This window comes from Pongo abelii, chromosome 21 (genome assembly GCF_028885655.2).
Source record: "Pongo abelii isolate AG06213 chromosome 21, NHGRI_mPonAbe1-v2.0_pri, whole genome shotgun sequence".
Lineage (NCBI taxonomy): Eukaryota > Metazoa > Chordata > Mammalia > Primates > Hominidae > Pongo > Pongo abelii.
Window position 1 is genome coordinate 33,493,367 of NC_072006.2, and position 18,169 is coordinate 33,511,535.

At 50.3% G+C, this 18,169-nt stretch overlaps 1 protein-coding gene across 6 annotated transcripts in view; it reads right to left on the bottom strand.

Annotated features, from left to right (window-relative positions):
* Window positions 1–1,066: 1,066 nt before the first annotated feature.
* Window positions 1,067–18,169, bottom strand: part of LOC100456232 (tyrosine-protein phosphatase non-receptor type substrate 1) — a 46,020-nt gene continuing 28,917 nt past the window's right edge. For 2 of the 6 annotated variants that reach the window (XM_054541697.2, XM_024238870.3), the window contains exons 6-9: window positions 16,124–16,237; window positions 13,057–13,081; window positions 6,189–6,228; window positions 1,067–3,622 (exon numbers count right to left, since the gene is read on the bottom strand). In XM_054541697.2, the coding sequence (XP_054397672.1) occupies window positions 3,374–3,622; window positions 6,189–6,228; window positions 13,057–13,081; window positions 16,124–16,237 (428 nt within the window). In that variant the 3' untranslated portion in view covers window positions 1,067–3,373. Of the gene's footprint in view, window positions 3,623–6,176; window positions 6,229–13,056; window positions 13,082–13,118; window positions 13,626–16,123; window positions 16,238–18,169 lie in introns of those variants that run through there. The other 4 variants (XM_024238869.2, XM_054541696.2, XM_054541698.2 and 1 more) reach the window with 2 other exon arrangements.

Here is an 18,169-nt window from a genome sequence, read left to right on the forward strand (position 1 = left end):
GTTTCCTCATCTGTAAAGCACAGAGAACAAGAGTTCCTCCCTCATGTAGTTGGGAGAATGAAATGAGTTCTAACTGTGAAGCACTTGGCACCACACTTGTCATAGCTGTTACTAGCTATCACGGTGGTTAATTTTGCAGTCAGTGCTCAATACATCATGTATTGATTATTAACCCAGTGGCTAAGCATCAGGCACTACAGTCATCCAGTTGGAACTGGAGGCTCAGTAACATCACTCATTAGCTGTGTGATCTTGTATAAGTTACACCCTCTCTCTGTGTCATCTATAGAGTCAGTAACATGATTGCCCTTGAGTCACAAGGTTTAAGAATTCATCAAGGTAAAGTGTCAACACATAGTAACCACTAAACATTAACATATTTATGCCTTAACTTTATTACATAATTAGCACTAATATCATTAATGATCTAATGGAGGGAGAGAAAGGAAACTAACACTTATTGAGCACCCACTATAAACCAGCACTTGACATCAGTCATCTGGCAAGGATATTACAGGACAAGCATTAGATGTCTGCATTTAGTGGGGAAGGAAAGTGAGGCCCCAGGAGGGTGAGCCGGGTGTCGGAGATCCCTTTAGTGGTGAGAGGCCACGAGACTCAGCTACGCAGGGTCAGGGCAGGAAGGAAAGACACAAGCCTCAGTGATGGCCTACCCAGTGCCAAGCGTGGACTCAGTGCTTCCAACCTCCTTGAATCCACACAGTCACCCTGGCAGGGACTATTCCTGCCCCATTGTGCCGACGCGGGGCCCAGGTCTCAAAGAGGTGCTGTTTGAATTCCCACAGCTACAAAGCAGCAGAGCCGAGATCCAAACTCAGTTGTCTGTATGGAATTTTATCTCAACCTTACACTGGCTCCTTCTGAGCCAGGGCAAACAAAAATCGTGTGTCTCTACAACCTACATGAGGGGCTCAAATGCTGTAGGTTGTTTCCAAACCCTGGAGTCCATTCAATCCTCTTCCAGGCTTTGGCAGGAGGGTGGACAGCCCCCGAGGCGGCCCCGGGACACACTCACAAAGACAAGAATACTGAACACCGGAAGGACTCATTATTACCCAGAAATCTTTATTACAAAAATATTTTGCAAGCCAAAAAGTTTAAGTTGCAACTATATACAAAATGGGGCCTGTTTCCTTCCCAGCAGTCTTAAAATAAACTCCTGAAACCATGCTCCTTCTGCAGGGTTGGTTCGACCTCTTCCTTTTCCTGGGGTTCAATACACAAGGTATATGGAATCTCCAGGTTGCCAGGCTAAAGCTAAAGCTATACATCTTCCTCGGCCTTATTCCCTTATTTCCCCCTCCAAGAATTAAAATAAAATAAAATGAAAATGGCACCAAGAAAACATTTTTAAAATACTGAATGTGTGTGTGCATGCGTGTGCACACGTATGTGCTGTCTCTGGGTAGAAGAGAGGGAGACGAAGGTTTACAAGCCAATCTTTTGGAATTTGGAACTAGCCCGAGCCAGGTGGCTGGGCCACTGTGGCTCCCAGATGCCACACGGGAGCTCCGGCCAAAGCTGTCCACATGGTCTGTTGGCTCAGCTAATTCCTGGATGCCATCATTGAAATCACCAGGTGACCATCCCCCAGAGAGCTGGGTCTATGCTGAGCTCCTGCAGTTTCACCTGTAGGACCTCCAGGAATGGGCAGGATGGCTCAGCTACTTTTATAGCCTGAGCCAGAAATCCCTTGGGCATCCCAAGGCCAGGAGTCATGAACATTAGCGTCTCAACTCTAAGAGTTATAGTGGAGACTGAATAAATAGGGCTTGCGACATCTGCTTGCCCTGGGCCCGGTCAGGCCCTCACACCCAACTGGAAGGGTGGGGGTTAAAGGGTAACTGGGTCACACCCTCTGGCCAGCCTTCTGGGACAGAGGGGGAATGAGCCCGAGCTTCACAGCTGCACCATCCCCCTGGCTGTCTTCAGTTTATTCCAGTTTGATCCCAGTAGGGTTTGAGAGCAGAAATGGAAGATTTCTTCTTCAAGGATCAGCTCAGAAAGCCGGGATGGGGGGCGGTCACTAAAGGAGTAGGACAGACAGCCAGGGCCACTATCCCTACCCTCTATGTGTTCCTAAAGTGCTTATGAGAGGTGGTGGGGAGGGGTGTCATCTTCACTATCCCCACTTTACAGATGAGCGGACTGAGGCGTTAGGTCTCGATAAGACTGCACTGTCAAGAGGCAGCCCTCAGCAGCCCTGGGCAGGCTGGACTTACCACAGCAGGGTCATAGAAGGCTGTAGTACCAGCCGCGTGGCTCAGCTGAGAACATGGCCAAGTCAGTCCCAGTCAGAAGGCTAAGTGTCTCCAGGGAGCAGCTGACCTGATCCTTCTTGCCCATTCTTGGGGTTCTGGGACTTGGAGGAACTCAGTCTTCGCTGTAAGAAAATCCCTCCAGGACAACAAACTGTTAAACCTCAGACTTCACAAGACCCAACCATGGACTTCAACACATGACAGACAGCCAAGATCACGTTGCTGTTGTTTTAAGAAAAAAACAAAACGAAACACCACAGATCAAGTTTTCTAACACCTCAGTTTCAAGATTGCACGTTTCACATTTCTCAGTAATTTACAGGCGTCCACAGCGAGATGTTGCTTAGTGCTAGCTGGAGGGGCAAGCTCAGGTCTAGAAGGGAGAGATGGGTCCAGGTGGAGCAACACAGTTGGGCCCCAGGGAGTCTTGGAGGGACCCGAGGAAGCAGAGGGTTTTGTCTCCAGTCCTTTGGGAGGGGTCCTCTCCTCCTCCAGGACTCATGGCTCTTTAGCCTAGGGATGGGGGAGGCCAGGACTGTTGGCAGCAACCTCACCAAGCCTGGATATGGGTTCCAGAGTTTTTTTCCAGCTTTTCCATGGAAGGGGCAGTTTGATCTAAAGGGGAAATCTTCCCCACTCAAGCCCCAGTTGGGTGGTGGTAGTGGTCGTGGTGGTGGTGGAGGAGGTGGAGGTCAGGGGAGGTGGGATTTTCCCTCCCCACCCTGGAAGATCAGGCTTCGGAGCATCGGGGAGGCAGTTGAGGGTCTTCAAAACCCACATGGTGATGGACGGAGGCACAAGAGTTCTTGGACCCCAGGCAGTTCTGGCCACTTCCCAGGTCGGTTCCCTGGCTGGTTTGGCAACGTCAGCCTCCAGGTGTGTGGCAATGTGTGGGGAGGGGGCCGTGGCTGCCCAGGAAGTGCTGGAGAGCCAAGGAGGGGTGGGGAGAGAAGAGCCACCCTGGCCCCTGGGTCCCAGAGCCTGCACCGCCCCAGCCCTCCAGGAACTGGGTTGGCTGTGCTCATCACGGAGGCTCCCTGTGGGACAAGAAAGCGCGTAGAGATGGATGCTAGAGCAAACCACGGTCCCATTCACTTCCTCGGGACCTGGACGCTGGCATACTCTGAGAAGGACGGCTCGGGCTTGGGGGCCGGCTGCTTGGGGGTCCGGTTGAGGTGGACCATGTCCAGGTCAGCATAGGTGAGGGTGTCCTCCGATGCGGGCTGCGGGCTGGTCTGAATGCTGGCATACTCCGTGTGGTTGTTGGGCTCCGCGGCCCGGGGAGCAGGCTTCTTCTCCTTGGGCAGGTTCAGATCCGCATATGTGATATCATTTGTGTCCTGGATTTAAGATACCCAAAGAGAAAGTCATGAGAAGGTCATTCTATAGCCCCTGGCCCACTCACTCAAACTGAATACCAAGTCTGGATGCTTCTGTGTCCTCTCGGCCCACACTGGCTCAGCCATAAGTCATGTTCCCCTCATCTCTTGCCAGCGTTACTTGTCTCCAACCTTGCCCCTTCCCATCCGCCCTCCTCCTCACCCTGCCTGAAGGGTCTTTCTGACCCGCACAGTGGGGTCCCCTCAAAGCCCCACCTCAGTGTCACCTCCTCCCGTTCCTGCCTCCTTCCAGCCTGAACCACCTGCAGTCTTCGCCCATTTCTCATGTTCGTCCCTCGAGGGTGTCTGTCCTGCTTCTCCTTGTAACAAATCCCAATCCACCCTGTAAATTTCAGATGAAGCATGGCTCATCCTAAGACCCTTGTGGCCCTCCCCTCTCCTGGCAGGGTCCACGTTCCTTCTTTGTGCTTCCTCAGCCCATGTTTGTTTTCCATCACAGGACCCACTACCCAGGACCATGTCTGTTTGGGGGCCTGAGGAGGTGCTGATGGTGGTATGTGTGGGGACATTCATTAATGTATGCATTTATTCCACAAATATTCACTGAGCATTTGTTATGATTCAGAAACCAAGGCTGGCACATAAGAAGTCTGATCCATATTGAATGAAATACAAGAGTGGATGGCAATAATTTTAGCTTCACTCAGGGCAAAGCTGGGGACAGGGAGACAGAGAACAGGGGCAGTATAAGAACGAGATCACCAGTTAGTGAAGCGGGAAACGTTCTGGAGTCAGAAAGCCTGGGTTTGAATCCTGGTTCTAGCTCAGGGATTTTGAGCAATTCACTTAACCTCTCTGGGCCTCAGTTTCTCCAGCTGTAAAGAGGGGATGATAATAGTGTCTACTGCCAGGGTTGCTGTGAGGATGGAATGAGATTATCCAGGTAAAGCGTTTAGAACAGAGCCTGGTACCTATTGAGCATCTGTCTTCAATAAATGTTCGCAATCATTAACCACTTAGCAAACTTGGATACCTCCCATGTGCTAATCCTGCCAACCTGCCACTGCCGCCTCAAAATCACCCATCATGAATGATAAACTTTGCTCCCTCTGTGACTGGCCCCTGCATGATAGAACAGAATAAAGCTACCACCAACCGGCACAACTCCTAGTTGGTGCACGGTAATGGCCGATTTCAGTTCTCAGGGCTTACAAGCAGCACACAACCACACAGATCACCCCATCCACTCTTACCACAACTCTGCTTGGGAAGGATTATCTATTCCACTTTACAGCTGAAGACACTGAGACCAAGGGAGGTTCAATAAAGTGGACAAAGTTGTCTGGCTGGCAAAGAACCAAAGTGTGTTGGACTCTACGACTGTGCTCTTAGCACACAGCTCCTCTGTCCTGAGCCCTGTGTGCTCTCATTTGCTTCTGTCTGGGAAATCCATGTTGACAGCGTGCAACTCCCTCCCTGGCCAGGGCTGGCACCTGGCACTGGAATCGCAGGCACTCTGCCAGCTGGGCTGTGACTGTCTGGCTCACTGTCCAGTGCGTGGCACACAGTGGTTGCCCAGTAAGTCTCTGCTGTGAATTTCGTACAGGTTTCCATGACCCATTCTTCTCACCATCATTTTTTCCCCCAGAAGATTCCAGGAGGAAGTCCAGAAGTAAAATGATGGGGGAGAAGGTCTCCCTCTCTCATGACTGGAAATTGTTTTGTTTTTCTTAATTACAACTCGAGCTCATGTCTGGGGCTGCGGGGGGACCCCACGGGTCACAAGGGCAGGGCCAAGGCATTTTGGTCTATAAATGCTGTGCCTTTCACCAGCTCGACTCCTTCAACAGATTACATCTAAAAAGATGACAACTGCCTTGGAAATGTCAAGGACAGCTGGCGCGCTCTCGTTCCGGGTTCAGAGCAGAGCCTGTCTTGTTACAAGATGCTGAGGAGCCCTCTGCCTTCAAGGTCTGACAGCATCAGCCGGTGATAAGCAGGGCTAGGTTTCTCAGAAACCGTGTTGCCTGCAAAATCATCTCAGCAATGTTGACCAGAAACCTCCAGCTTGAGTGAGTGTGCCCTTGCGTGAGGTAATTAATGACATGGGGTCTTTCCATCAGCAAAGGTGGGAGAGGCCCTAGCAGGCTGGGCTTTGCAGTTAGAGCATAGAAAAGCCTGGCTGTGAGGAGCAGGCAGTGAGCTGGGAGTGGCGCTCCCGGTAGAGGGACGGGCCTGGGCAAATGTACAGAGATGGGAAGGCACAATCCACACTAAGGGAGCTTCAGCCTGACTCCAGGGCACCATTTTCATAGGATGGATTGTGAATGGTGCCCCTGGGGAGTTGTGCAATGGGTCGCACTGAGTCAGGAGGCTGCAACAGCCACTCTTGGCTGCAGTAGAGAGAAGGAATATGCACAGGACATGGGGAAAGCTAGGAATGTAAGATCCTCCACCCTCCACCCCACAAGGAGTCTTAATTTAGAACCAGATCTGCAATTCCGGTTGATGTGAAGCAACCACGCCATGGAGTTTCCCAGGAAGGGCATCTCACCAAGGACTGTACCTGTGTTATTTCTCTGGCATTCTTCTCGGGCTCATGCAACCTAAAAAGGAAAGAGACACACAGATAAAAATACCCTCACTATCTCAAGTGCTCATGCAAATTGATAAGAATAACATTTAGGCTCCATTTTGTATATGGGTTGAGGACATGAATGAAGGACTCATAACAGAAATACAATTGCATATCAAATGTTTGGACAAAGGGGTCAATCTCACTAAAAAGGAATTCTAAGCAATGCACTATCATTTCTTTAACCTACTCTATTGGCAAGGATCTTTAAAAATTATAATACTTGGTGCTGGGGAAGCTATGGTGAAATGAACTGGAGCTTTCATACGTCGCTGGTGGGAGAGGCAAACCAGTACAATCCTTTTGGGAAGCAGCTGGCAAAATCAAGAGCTTGGAAGATGTCCTCATCCTTTGACTCATAATTGCACTTTTTTTGGGGGAATTCAAAATATAGAAAAAGCTTTCAACACAAAGGCATTTGTCAAGGGCGGGATGGGGGAGGAGGTTTATATCTTAGGGCTTTGCCAATTGGGACTGGTTAGGGAAATTAGGATAAATCCACAGATAAAGATTTAAAAGGTTTATGATGAGGTTTTTTTTTTTAAGTTAAAAATGCTTACATTAAAATGATAAGTGAAAAAGGAAAATTCTCTGTGGGATTATCTCAATTATGAAAAATGTGTGGATAACACTGGAAGGAAACATAGCAAAATGCAAACTGCAGTGGTCTTTGCAATGTATTTTTTTTCTCCTTTTTAGTTTCCCATATTCTCCAAATGTTCTGTATTATAAACATCTATGTATCATCATTAAAGAAAGAAAAGAAAAAGACCAAGATGTCCAAGTTAATCAAAGAAGTTGTTCGTGCACTTGCTTCTGTAATTGGAGGCCACGGCTTGACTCACTGGAGGGTCACGGTCAAGGTGATGAGCAAACCAGAGCCACTGGCTTGGCAGAAGTTGTGTAAATTCTCAAGCCGGCAACCCCGGGGATGTTAGCATGGATAATGTCAGAAATGAGCAGTGGGGCTTGGCAGCAGGGTTATTAATGGATTTGGCATGAGTGCTTGGCTCCAAGAGCAGTTCTGAGACATGACAAGTCCCACGTGGCCACAGAAACAACCCTCCAGGAGCAGGGGCATGTCTGCTGGGGAAGATCACGCAGATCTGTCCCCACCCTACTGGCCTCCAGCCCTCCTGGAGCTCCCCACTGGCTGGCTGGTTCAAGTCCAACTCATCGCCCTGCTCAGAGTCCCATGTGGTCTGACGTGCTGCCTCCAGGCTAATTCACTGCCCTGCCCTCATGTACCCACTCATCTACCCACCAGATATTTCGGGGGGGGGGTGGCATTTGATGTTATGTACTTCATGCTTCAATAGCAGCCTCGAAGGACCCCTTTGATCATTTTTCCTCTTGGTTAACTTTCGTGTCTCCTTCAAGACTCAACTATGGTGTCACCTTGTGATGGCTCTGCTGACAGTGCTGGGCTGGCTGGGCTCCCCCTCCATGACAATCTCAGATCTCCTGTCTATCTGCATATCTGGTTTCTGTTGCTGTCTGCCTGCCTGCCATGCTTCCTCACCACATGTGCTCAAAAACAGTGACTTGGAATGAATGCCAGTCAGGCTGCCTCAGGGCCTTTGCATGCTCCGTGCTGCTGCCTCTTAATCTGCTTCAATCCTTTTATTCCTTCAGATGCTATTTTAAACAGCCTTTTCTTGGAGAAATATTCACTGAACCCCCAAACTCCATTCTCAAAACATTGGGTTCTTCTCTTTCAAAGCAATTTCAGACAATAACCAATTATCATTTTCCCCATATCTGTGTCTCCCCTGGATTTTCCTATTTCAGTGAATAGCTCTACCATTGTTCATCCTGTGCTCAGGCTGGAGAAGTGGGAGTCAGCCCTGATTCTTCTCTCTCTTCCTTTACAGCTCTCATCTAATCCAACCTAGGGCTCGTCGGCTCCACCTCCAAAATATCCATCAAAGCCAGCCACCCCATGCTCTCCACCATCTGAACTCCTCTGATTCCTGAAGAACCTCCTCCCTGATCTCCCCACCTCTATTCCTGCTTCCCTGCCCTCCATTATCCCTATCTGAAATGCATAAGTGATGTCATGTTACTTTTCTGCTCAGAATGCCCAACCCCTCTATAACCACTCCAAGGTGGTCAAGTGACACCAGCTCCAAGGCTCAGCCCGGCCGACTACTCTAGGCTCCATCACTCTCCTGCCTCTGCTCTGCTCCAGCTCCTCTGGCCTCCTCTGTGTTCTGTGCATGCATCTGACTGCTCCTGTCTCAGGGTCTTGGCACTGGCTGTTCCCTCTGACTGGTGTAGTCTTGTCCCAGATGTTCCCATGGCTGGAGCCTCCTCATCCTTCAGTGATCTTCTAGATGTCACCTTGCAGACAAGCCCTCCCTGCTCGCCCCAGACCCCACCTCCTTGATCTGCTCTATCCCATACCTGGTTTCATTTTATTTAGTCAGCAGCTGCACCACATCCCTTATTAACTTTCCAGCTTGTCTGGTAACCTGTCTCCTCAGCAGACACTGAGCTTCACACAGGGAGGAACTGGGCCAGTCTTATTCACTGCTGAAGCCCCAGCACCAAGAACTGGGCTGGCACATCGTCAGCAGTCCATATGTATTTGTTGAATGAATGAATGAATGAATCTTTCTCACTGGCTCTTAAGTGCCATGAGACCAGGGGTGGGCCTTTTCTGCTCCCCTTTGCAACCCTCAGCTGAAGGCTTGGCACTGAGTTAGGCTCAGTCCAGATGAATAAATAAAAGACTCAGGGAAGCCCTAAATATTCCAAGAATAAATGCAGTGAATGTCTGACAAGTGAATAAATGGCTGAGCGAATGAACCCCAGTGCCCAATTAAGAGAGCAGAGACACATTTTTCTTTCGTCTGAGCTGGGGAAGATTACAGACAATATTCCGTCTGTACATTCCTAACCCAGGGAGTTAGAGAGAGCCAATCCCTCCACCAGCCCTGCAACCTGAAGAACCCTATGAGCTCAAAGTGGCAGCCTCCCCGCTTGCAGCCTCCCTGAGGTGCTCGGCTGTTACTCACACCAACGTCCTCTGGAAAATGTCTGATCCCAGCAAGCCAAAGCCGAAGCCGGCTGCTGCGTGGGAAACCACCATTAGCACTCACTAGCTATTGCTTTGGTTTAGAGAGATGAAAGGGAGCAAGTGATCTCATGGCTCCCTCGGTAGGCTCACGCTGGAAAAATAAAAAACAGGCAGAAAACGGTTGGTTTCTCTGGGGAAGAAGAAATAGACAGCAAGAAGCATGGGAACAGTGATGAAGGCACCAGCTTTAGTACAAGAGATGTCGAGGCTGAGGTCATCATTCCGGTGCTTCCTAGCCACAGGACCTTGGGAAATGTCATGACTTCTCTGAGCCTCAATTTCCTCAACCATACAATAGGGAACAATAAGAACCTTCTAGAACAGGGGTTCTCAAAGTGTGGCTGGGGAACAACAGCATCAGCACCACCTGAGAACTCGTGGAAATAGAGATTCTCAATCAGGGACTTTGGGGTTGGGGCCCAGTAATCTGTGTTTTAACAAGTCCTTTGAGGATTCTGTAACACACTCAAGTTTGAAAACCACTGTTCTATAAAATTAGGATAGTGATAAATCATAGGGTTTCTGCAAGAATTAAAATCACAAGTGGGCTAATATACATAAAGGCATAGACAGTGCCAGGAGCACAGTAAAGTGCTCAATAAATGGTAGCTGCTACTGCTGTTATTATTATTGACAATGTCCTATTCTTCCAGAAACTCATTGTCTAATCGGGGAGGTAAGACAAGTAAAAAATAATGACAACAGGGCCGGGCGCAGTGGCTTATGCCTGTAATTCCAGCACTTTGGGAGGCCGAGGCGGGTGGATTACCTGAGGTTGGGAGTTCAAGACCAGCCTGACCAACAGGGAGAAACCCCATCTCTACTAAAAATACAAAATTAGCCAGGCGTGGTGGCGCATGCCTGTAATCCCACTCAGGAGGCGGAGGCAGGAGAATCGCTTGAACCCAGGAAGTGGAGGTTGTGGTGAGCCGAGATCACACCATTGCACTCCAGCCTGGGCAACAAGAGCAAAACTCCGTCTCAAAAAATAAAAATAAAAAATAATAAAAAAAAATAACAACAACAGAAACAAAAAAGAGAGATCCTCCTAGATGGGGCTGTGTAGCCACAGGGAAGCAGCATTTTAGGGATTCAGAGAAGGCAGAGTGGGAAGTGCTACAGTGGTTTAGGATGGCATGCATTGATTCATTCATTCATTCACTCATTCATTCATTCATCCGTTTGTTCACTTGTTCATTCAATAAACCTTTACTAAGCACCTATCCCATTCCAGGCATGGTGCCAAGTTTAGCAGCTATTTGCAGTGAACCTCAGGGACATGGGCCCTGGCCTCGAGGGGTGGGTTATGAAATGGGACAGGTGCAGAGACACCTTGAACACACCGGGGTGTCCATGCTGGGGCACCAGGAAGGTTCACAGGAAGCCCCCCAACCCTGGAGGATGTCGTCCCTTTGCTGACTTCAGAAGGAGCAGGAGGTGACCAGGTGACAGGAGGGGTCCCACTCTAGCTACCACATTGCATAACTCCAGGGGGTGCCATTCACAGAGCCCACTGTGCCTGCCACTCCTGGAGCTGGGGGACCCTGGGTAGTGCATGAGCAGGGGCAGGGAGCACACCCCAGCAGAGAGAGCAGTGTGCAAGGGGGAGGAGGAGAGTGAGGGCCCAGCCTGTGGGAGGAGGGGAGGAGGGGAGCACAGTGTGGTTGAGCTGTGAAATGTGAGGACAGGGGGTGGCTGAAGTGAAACTGTTCAAAGCGACTGGACCACAAGGGGCCCAGAAGCCTCAGGGAGGCATCTGGACTTTATCTGGAGGGACAGGTAGAGCCACTGAAGGTTTTTTGGCAAACGATATAAACGAGTCTTGCCCTTGGAAGAGTGTCCTAGGTGTGGGAGTGTGACAGGCACAAGCATGACAAAAGGAAAACACATGTGCCCGGAAGGCAGTGAAGAGCCTAGTTTCGCTGGAGAGGCGGCTCTGCTTGTTCAGGGGAGGAGAAGGCCAGGAGGTTGGGTAGGTCTCAGACCAGGAGGCCCCCTGTGGAGATCAGAGCAAGAAGCAAGGCTTTATCCCAAGAGTACCTTGGACTCACACTGCTGGGCAGGAGCGGGGCACCCGATGCTTCCCAGAGCCTTCTCTGGCAGAAGAGCTGCTCCTGCTATATGCAACTGCTTTGCCTGATATTTGCCCCATCACTCCACCCATCACCTGCACCCCCCAACTCAGGATACAGCACTCCACTGCCCCCAACCTTGAGGTGGTCCTTAACCCTACAGCCAATATATCAGCAAGTCCCCTTGTGTCTACCTTCAAAATATATCCAGAATCTGAGCATTTCTCAGCCCATCCCACCACTTTGGTCCAGGTCACCATCTTTTGCTGCTTGGACCGGGACTGCTATGGTCACCTACACACCCTCACCTCCTATAGTCTGGGCTCCACATGTAGCCAGGTGACACTTTTAAAACAAAAGTCAGATCATGTCCATCTTTTGGTTCCTCATCCCACTGCGGATAAAATCCCGAGTCCTTCTAACACCCACAGGCCCCACTCCAGATCATCATGTCCTATTCTGTAATTCTGAAACCCAGAAAGCTCTAAACCATCAAAAGATTGGCACTATGCAGTTGCTGGCAAAACCTGGTGTGAACCAACATGAAGCTATTTATAGTTTTATTTATCACCCTTAGCACGGATGTCCACACGGTTCTATGCAGATAGGTTCACATGGCAGATTACGGTGTGCTGCCTCTGCTCTGCTGGGGATGAAGATCAGAGGCCTTCCAAAAAGCCGTTAAAGGCTTTTCACAAAATAGTTCACAACACCTCTGACTACAGGGGCATCTGCGAAGGACACCGAGATGCCAAGGACCTGTGTCTTCCTGACTTATCTTCTTCCTCTCCTTCCCTCTGGCCCAGCACACAGGCCTCCTCTCTGGCCCAGGATGTTCCTCTCCAACAGAGCTCACTAGTTTCAGGCACCTGCTTGCATCCCCTTTTCAGAGGCAGGCCCTTCCTCTGCCTAAGACAGCCCCCCACCATTCACCTCCATCCCCTTGCAGGGTAGGAGTTGTCGCCACCTGATATGACACCATGAATCACTTTATTTCTGCGTTTATGCCTGTTTCTCTCACCGGCATCTGAGCCCCATGAAAGCCTGGGCTGATTCTTGTTTACTGCTATATCACCAGCTGGTCCTGAGCAGGGCTGGCACATAGTAGGGACTCAAGTCACTAAAAATGTGAATCAACAAACTAAAGTGCCATCGGTGATGTAACGTCACCGTCTGAGCCTCTGACCAGGCTGTGAGCTTGCAGAGGGCACAGATTCTATCCTACTCATCCCGGCATTCCAGGACCACAGCACGCCAAGGTACTCAATAAATATTTACTAAACAAAGGAAAGAGCAGGGTATACAACTTGGATCTGGGAGGATGCATCCGGTGGTGTGTGCAGGATGTCTGTGAGGACAGAAAGCCCGGGAGGTCTCTGCCCCAGTCCACATGGGATTAGACAAGGGTCTCGTTGTCTGGGAAGATCAGGCAAGAAATCAGCGCCTCTGTGCATCAAAAAAAACCCTCATTTGGGACAATAATTAAAAACAGTATGACCCAGTGCGAGGTTACAAAGGAGAGAAAGAGACACGTTGACTAACACATTGGTGAGGTCAGTGGACATGGATTATGCTTTGTAGTCTGGGGGGCTGTCAAACAACCAAATAATAACCGCAAGAGGGTCTGGACCAATGATGCACTTACCTTGTAGAAGAGGTGGAGCCCTGGGCTGAAAGACAAAAGAAACAAAAGCCAGTTGTTTAACTAGAAGCACACTTTTCTTATGTCACTATTTTTTGGCAAAAGGTTTGCCTCCAGGGACATGGAGAGGAAATACTGTAATCACATCCTTGGAACCACAGGAGACCCCCATGCCCACCCAGTGGGCATCCTCTTCCACCAAGGAAGCCTGTGATGGAGTAAGCTAGATGGTCCTGCTTTTGCACTTCTGGAAGTTGCCAGGGGTCCAAAAGCAGCCTTCAGCCTGGGAGAGGACAACCAACCTACCTCTGTCTGAGCCTCACCTCCGTTCACCCACAAACCTCAGTGGAGACCCTCCAACAAGCCTAGGTCCCAATCAGTGCCCTTCGTGGCTTGAAAACAGATTCTAGCAGGGCTGCAAATCAGGGATCGGGTGTGAACCCCAGGTCTGCTACCCACTCACTCACCGTGTGACCCTGGGTGGGTCACTTCCTCTCTCTGAGCTTCTATAACTTGCAGGGTTGGGCTGAGCATCCATTTATTTACATGCCACCACTTTCCAAAAAAAGGATCTTGGAAGGAAAGAAAGTGTCCATCTGGTTCAGAGGTTTTAAACCTGTGATATGGGGTAACCCACAGAGAAGCCTCCAGGGTTCAGCAGCCATTTGATCCCATTTTGCTGTAAAATTGTAATTAAAAAGCAACATGCACACCCAAATGCACTCTGCACCGCACTTTAATAGGCTGGAGGCTGCCACAGTGCAAGAATTCTTGCTGCCGGGTTAATGCTTGGTGCCTGGGCAGGTCCTGGATCTTTAGATGAGGTGTACCAGTTGGAAGCTGTGCTCAGCACCAAAAGTCTGAGTGGAGGCTGACAGGTTGCAAAGTGCTGGACACAAGTCATCTCTGGGAATCCAGTGACAGGACACCAGTCACCCCCCTTTTACACCAGAGAGACTAGGTGACTCCTCAGGGTCACACAGCTGGATAGTGGTTGAGTTGAAATCAGGACATTTCACTGTGAGCATTGAGAGGTTGAGCAGACCCCTCCAGGGCCTAATGAGGGAGAAGGGGGGTCTAGTTATGGCAGAGGGAGGTAGTGTGCAAGGTGGTCCTAGACATGGTCCTTGGGTTTAAATTCTGGCCCCACCACCTCCTGGCTGTGAGGCCCTGAACAAGTGTTATAACTTTCCCATGCCTCAGTCTCCTCATCTGTAAAGTGGGGTTAGTAATGTCACCTATGAGGTCTGTGGTGAGCACTGACTGTTACTACAGGGAAAGCACAGTGAGCAGTGCCTGGCACACTGGAACTGCTGGGGGATACTAGCCATCCCTGTCACTGGAGCCTGTGTTTGAGAACTAGGCTCTGCACACAGACCCGCCACTCGGGCTGGGTGGCCTTTACCAGAGCTGCAGCCCTGCAAACTCCATTCCTCTGCAACACCTAAGCCCACAGTAATGAGCTCACATGTGCCAGGAGCCTGATATGCTGCCTGGGGCTGAGACTCAGAAAGGATGGCCAGGATTTCACTATCAGCCGCTACGAATGCTTCATCCCATGGGATGGGTTGTCACCCTTGGTGGGGAAGGGACCTGCTTCCCCACCCAAGGAGGAGTCCTCCCTGTGTGGGGCTCTCCAGGAACTTTAGGGAACCCACCGGGTAGACGTCTTGGTGGGACATCTTGCAGATTCTGGAGAAGCAGGGCCTGACTCCAACCCTCCCAGACAGGAGCATGAGGCTTGGCCAGTATCTCAGAGCCAGCTGAGGAGGGAGGGAAACTTGGGAGGCAGAGGTGAAGGAGTTACCGAAGGGATACGTGATTAGTGTACAATGTGCCCATCCAAGCTCAGCTGTGCCAGGCCACAGAAAGGCAGCTCGGGACAGCACTTGTCCCTTTGGAGGCGGTGGGTCACAACCAGCATTTTAAACAGAAAAAAGAATATGACAAAAAAGAAAATATCAGTTTTAATTTTATATACAAAGGGTGTGTGTATGTGTTGGGTTGAGATGTGAAATGTATTTCTATCTCTTGTAATAAAAAAAGGTTGCAGAAATACCAGCTTAAAATTGTCTTCTCCAAGAGTGGGAAAGAGAACATGTATTTATGGCGATCCTAGAATGTGTCAGACCCGTTATTTCACATGGGCTTATTTGGATCTTGTAACTTCTCCAAGACAGGCGTTGCTAAACCCATTTTACAGATGGGGAAACTGAGGCTTGTAGAGGCCAAATTGATTGTTTAGAGTATACAACCAGGGTCTGGAACCCTGGTTTGTCTGACTTCAAAGTCAGAGGCCCTGCCACAGCAACAACCAACCCTCCCAACAACCAACACACACACAGACACAGACACAGACACACACACACACAGACACACACACACAGACACACAGACACGTAACACATGCACACGAACAAGGGGAAGCTGTGTCCTGGGTTTGACCCTGTGCCCCCCTGCTGTGCAGTCAAAGGCTATGCACCTTGCCCTGTGAGGGGGCTTTCTAGGCAGGTGGCTCATATTTCTGGGCTCACATACAACACGGGTAATACTCAGGGCTGACATTTATTGAGCATTTGTGTGCCAGGTTACTTCCCTAACATTTCCCATGCAATCACTTGTTAAGTCCTCCCAATCAAATGGTGGCGCTATTATCTCCCTTCCCTCTGGCCTCCTGTCCAGGGGCTGGTCATGCAACCTAGACTTGTACCAGGAAAGCAGAAGTCTGCCGGGAGGCTCCTGGGAAAGACGATGTCCTCCCTGAGACAGGTAAGAAGAGTCCCTGCCTCCCCTCTTCCCAGGCTGGCAGCTCCCTTGCTCAGTAGTGGCCCCTTGAGGACATGGGGCCTGGGGCAGTGATGAGCATCTTGTAACCATGAGGGGGAAGCCACAGAGTGACCCACCCAGACTCTAACATGGTGAGGCCACTGCCCCAGCCCTAGCACTACCACCTCTGGACTTCTTGCTACTGGCAGAAGCTGATGTCCTTAACCCAAAGCACCTAATGGCGTCTCCCTCTGAGGACAGTCCAGGGACAAACCCTTAGGGAGGAAGAGGGGAATGCACCCACCTTTCTTCTGTCTGATTCGGACGAGGTAGAGGGCCGCCATCAGTAGGGCCACCAGCAAGGTGCACACCACGCCCACCACAATATAGACGTTCCGCTCATTAGGTCCAGTGTTCTCTAGGGACCACATGGAATAGAGGCTTCACGTATGCAGATTAAAAACAGAGAAAACCAAACCCACCACCACTTTTCACCGCTAAGCAGGCATCATTAACTGAGAACATCTGGCTGGACCTTCTCAGATGTCTTGAGTCACATGGGCACACTCACGGGTCTGTACACACTTGCCCACGAGGCTCATCCATAAACAGCACAAAAACCATGCTGAGGTGCCGGGGGGAATATATTTGCTGCTGACAGCTACGGAGGAACCCCTGCTGCAGGATACAGACAGAAATCTCACTCCTGAGGAACAGAAACGTTCCTTCTCATCTGGAGTGAACCACAGAGCGGTCACGAGGGTGCCCCAGATCCACTGGAAACTCTGAATCAGCAGCTGGAAGAAGGGCAGTGTGGCTAGCAGGCTCTGAACAGCTCAGGGGCTGACCACTGATCTGTGCCCGGCACCTGGGCCGTGCACATTGGGCTCAGGAGTTAGCATAGGGGCTGTGAACCAGGACTCTTGAAATGACAATGGAGGCTTGGCTGCCCACAGCACAGGTAAGGGGGTCATAGACTAGAACACAGTGGTTCATCAGGAGCAGGGCTCTAAGCCACAGAAAAGTGCTTTCAAATCAATGCTACTAAGTAGCTGTGTGACCCTGGGCAAGTAAGTTAAGCCTCCCTCCAAACGCTGGCTGCTTCTTCTGTTACTGGGGCCAACAGTCATCTCTACCTCATTGGCTAACTAAGGATTATGTAACCAACCAACCAACCAACCAACCAACCAACCAACCAACCAGCCAGCCAACCAACTAACTCTTTCATCCTCCTTCACTCAAAAAGTATTTATTGAGTGCCTACTGTGGTCAGGCCCCGAAGCTACAATGCTGAGCAAGATAATCATGGCCCCTACCAGCTGAGACTCAGAGCTGAGGGGTCATGAAGCTCATCCCCTTCAACACAGCCACAAGCAAGTGGAGGCCCAGAGAGAGGCACTGACTCGTCCAAGGTCACATAGCAAGTCTGCGACAGAGCTGGCACGGAAAGCCACACATCCTGTCTCCCGATGCCCTACACGTCCTATGAAAATCCGGCACTGGCCAATGCTCCACACGTCCTAGGAAAACCCGGCATTGCCTGATGCCCTACACGTCCTAGGAAAACCCGGCATTGCCCGATGCCCTACACGTCCTAGGAAAACCCGGCATTGCCCGATGCCCTACACGTCCTATGAAAACCCGGCATTGGCCGATGCCCTACACGTCCTAAGAAAACCCGGCATTGCCCGATGCCCTACACGTCCTAGGAAAACCCGGCATTGCCCGATGCCCTACACGTCCTAGGAAAACCCGGCACTGCCCGATGCCCTACACGTCCTAGGAAAACCTGGCACTGCCCGATGCCCTACACGTCCTAGGAAAACCCGGCACTGGCTGATGCCCTACACGTCCTATGAAAACCTGGCACTGGCCGATGCCCTACATGTCCTATGAAAACCCGGCATTGGCTGATACCCTACACGTCCTAAGAAAACCTGGCATTGGTGAAACCAAAGTGTCACTTTGACACAGCCCCAGGGCTGTCTTTTAGAGCTTCCCTGAAGGGTGCATGAAGGACAGAAATGGCTTCTATTCTAATCCATTCAAGGGTTCTACTATGTACAGGGCATCAGCCACATTGAAAACAGGTGATGAAATATTCCATGGCTGCACTGAAATGCCAACCAGGTGCCACCATTTGAAAACAGAAGAGATGTACACCAACACCACGTTGCAGGGGCTGAGAAAATGATACCTTGACACCCTCACACTCTCTCAGGGGAGTGACAGCATTATCTCCTCCTTACATGAGTATGCCTTTTGGCCTAAAGTGTTCCTTGGGCAATCACACAGAAATAGTCACATGTGGGATGGAACATGTACAAGGATGTTCACTGAAGCACTGACT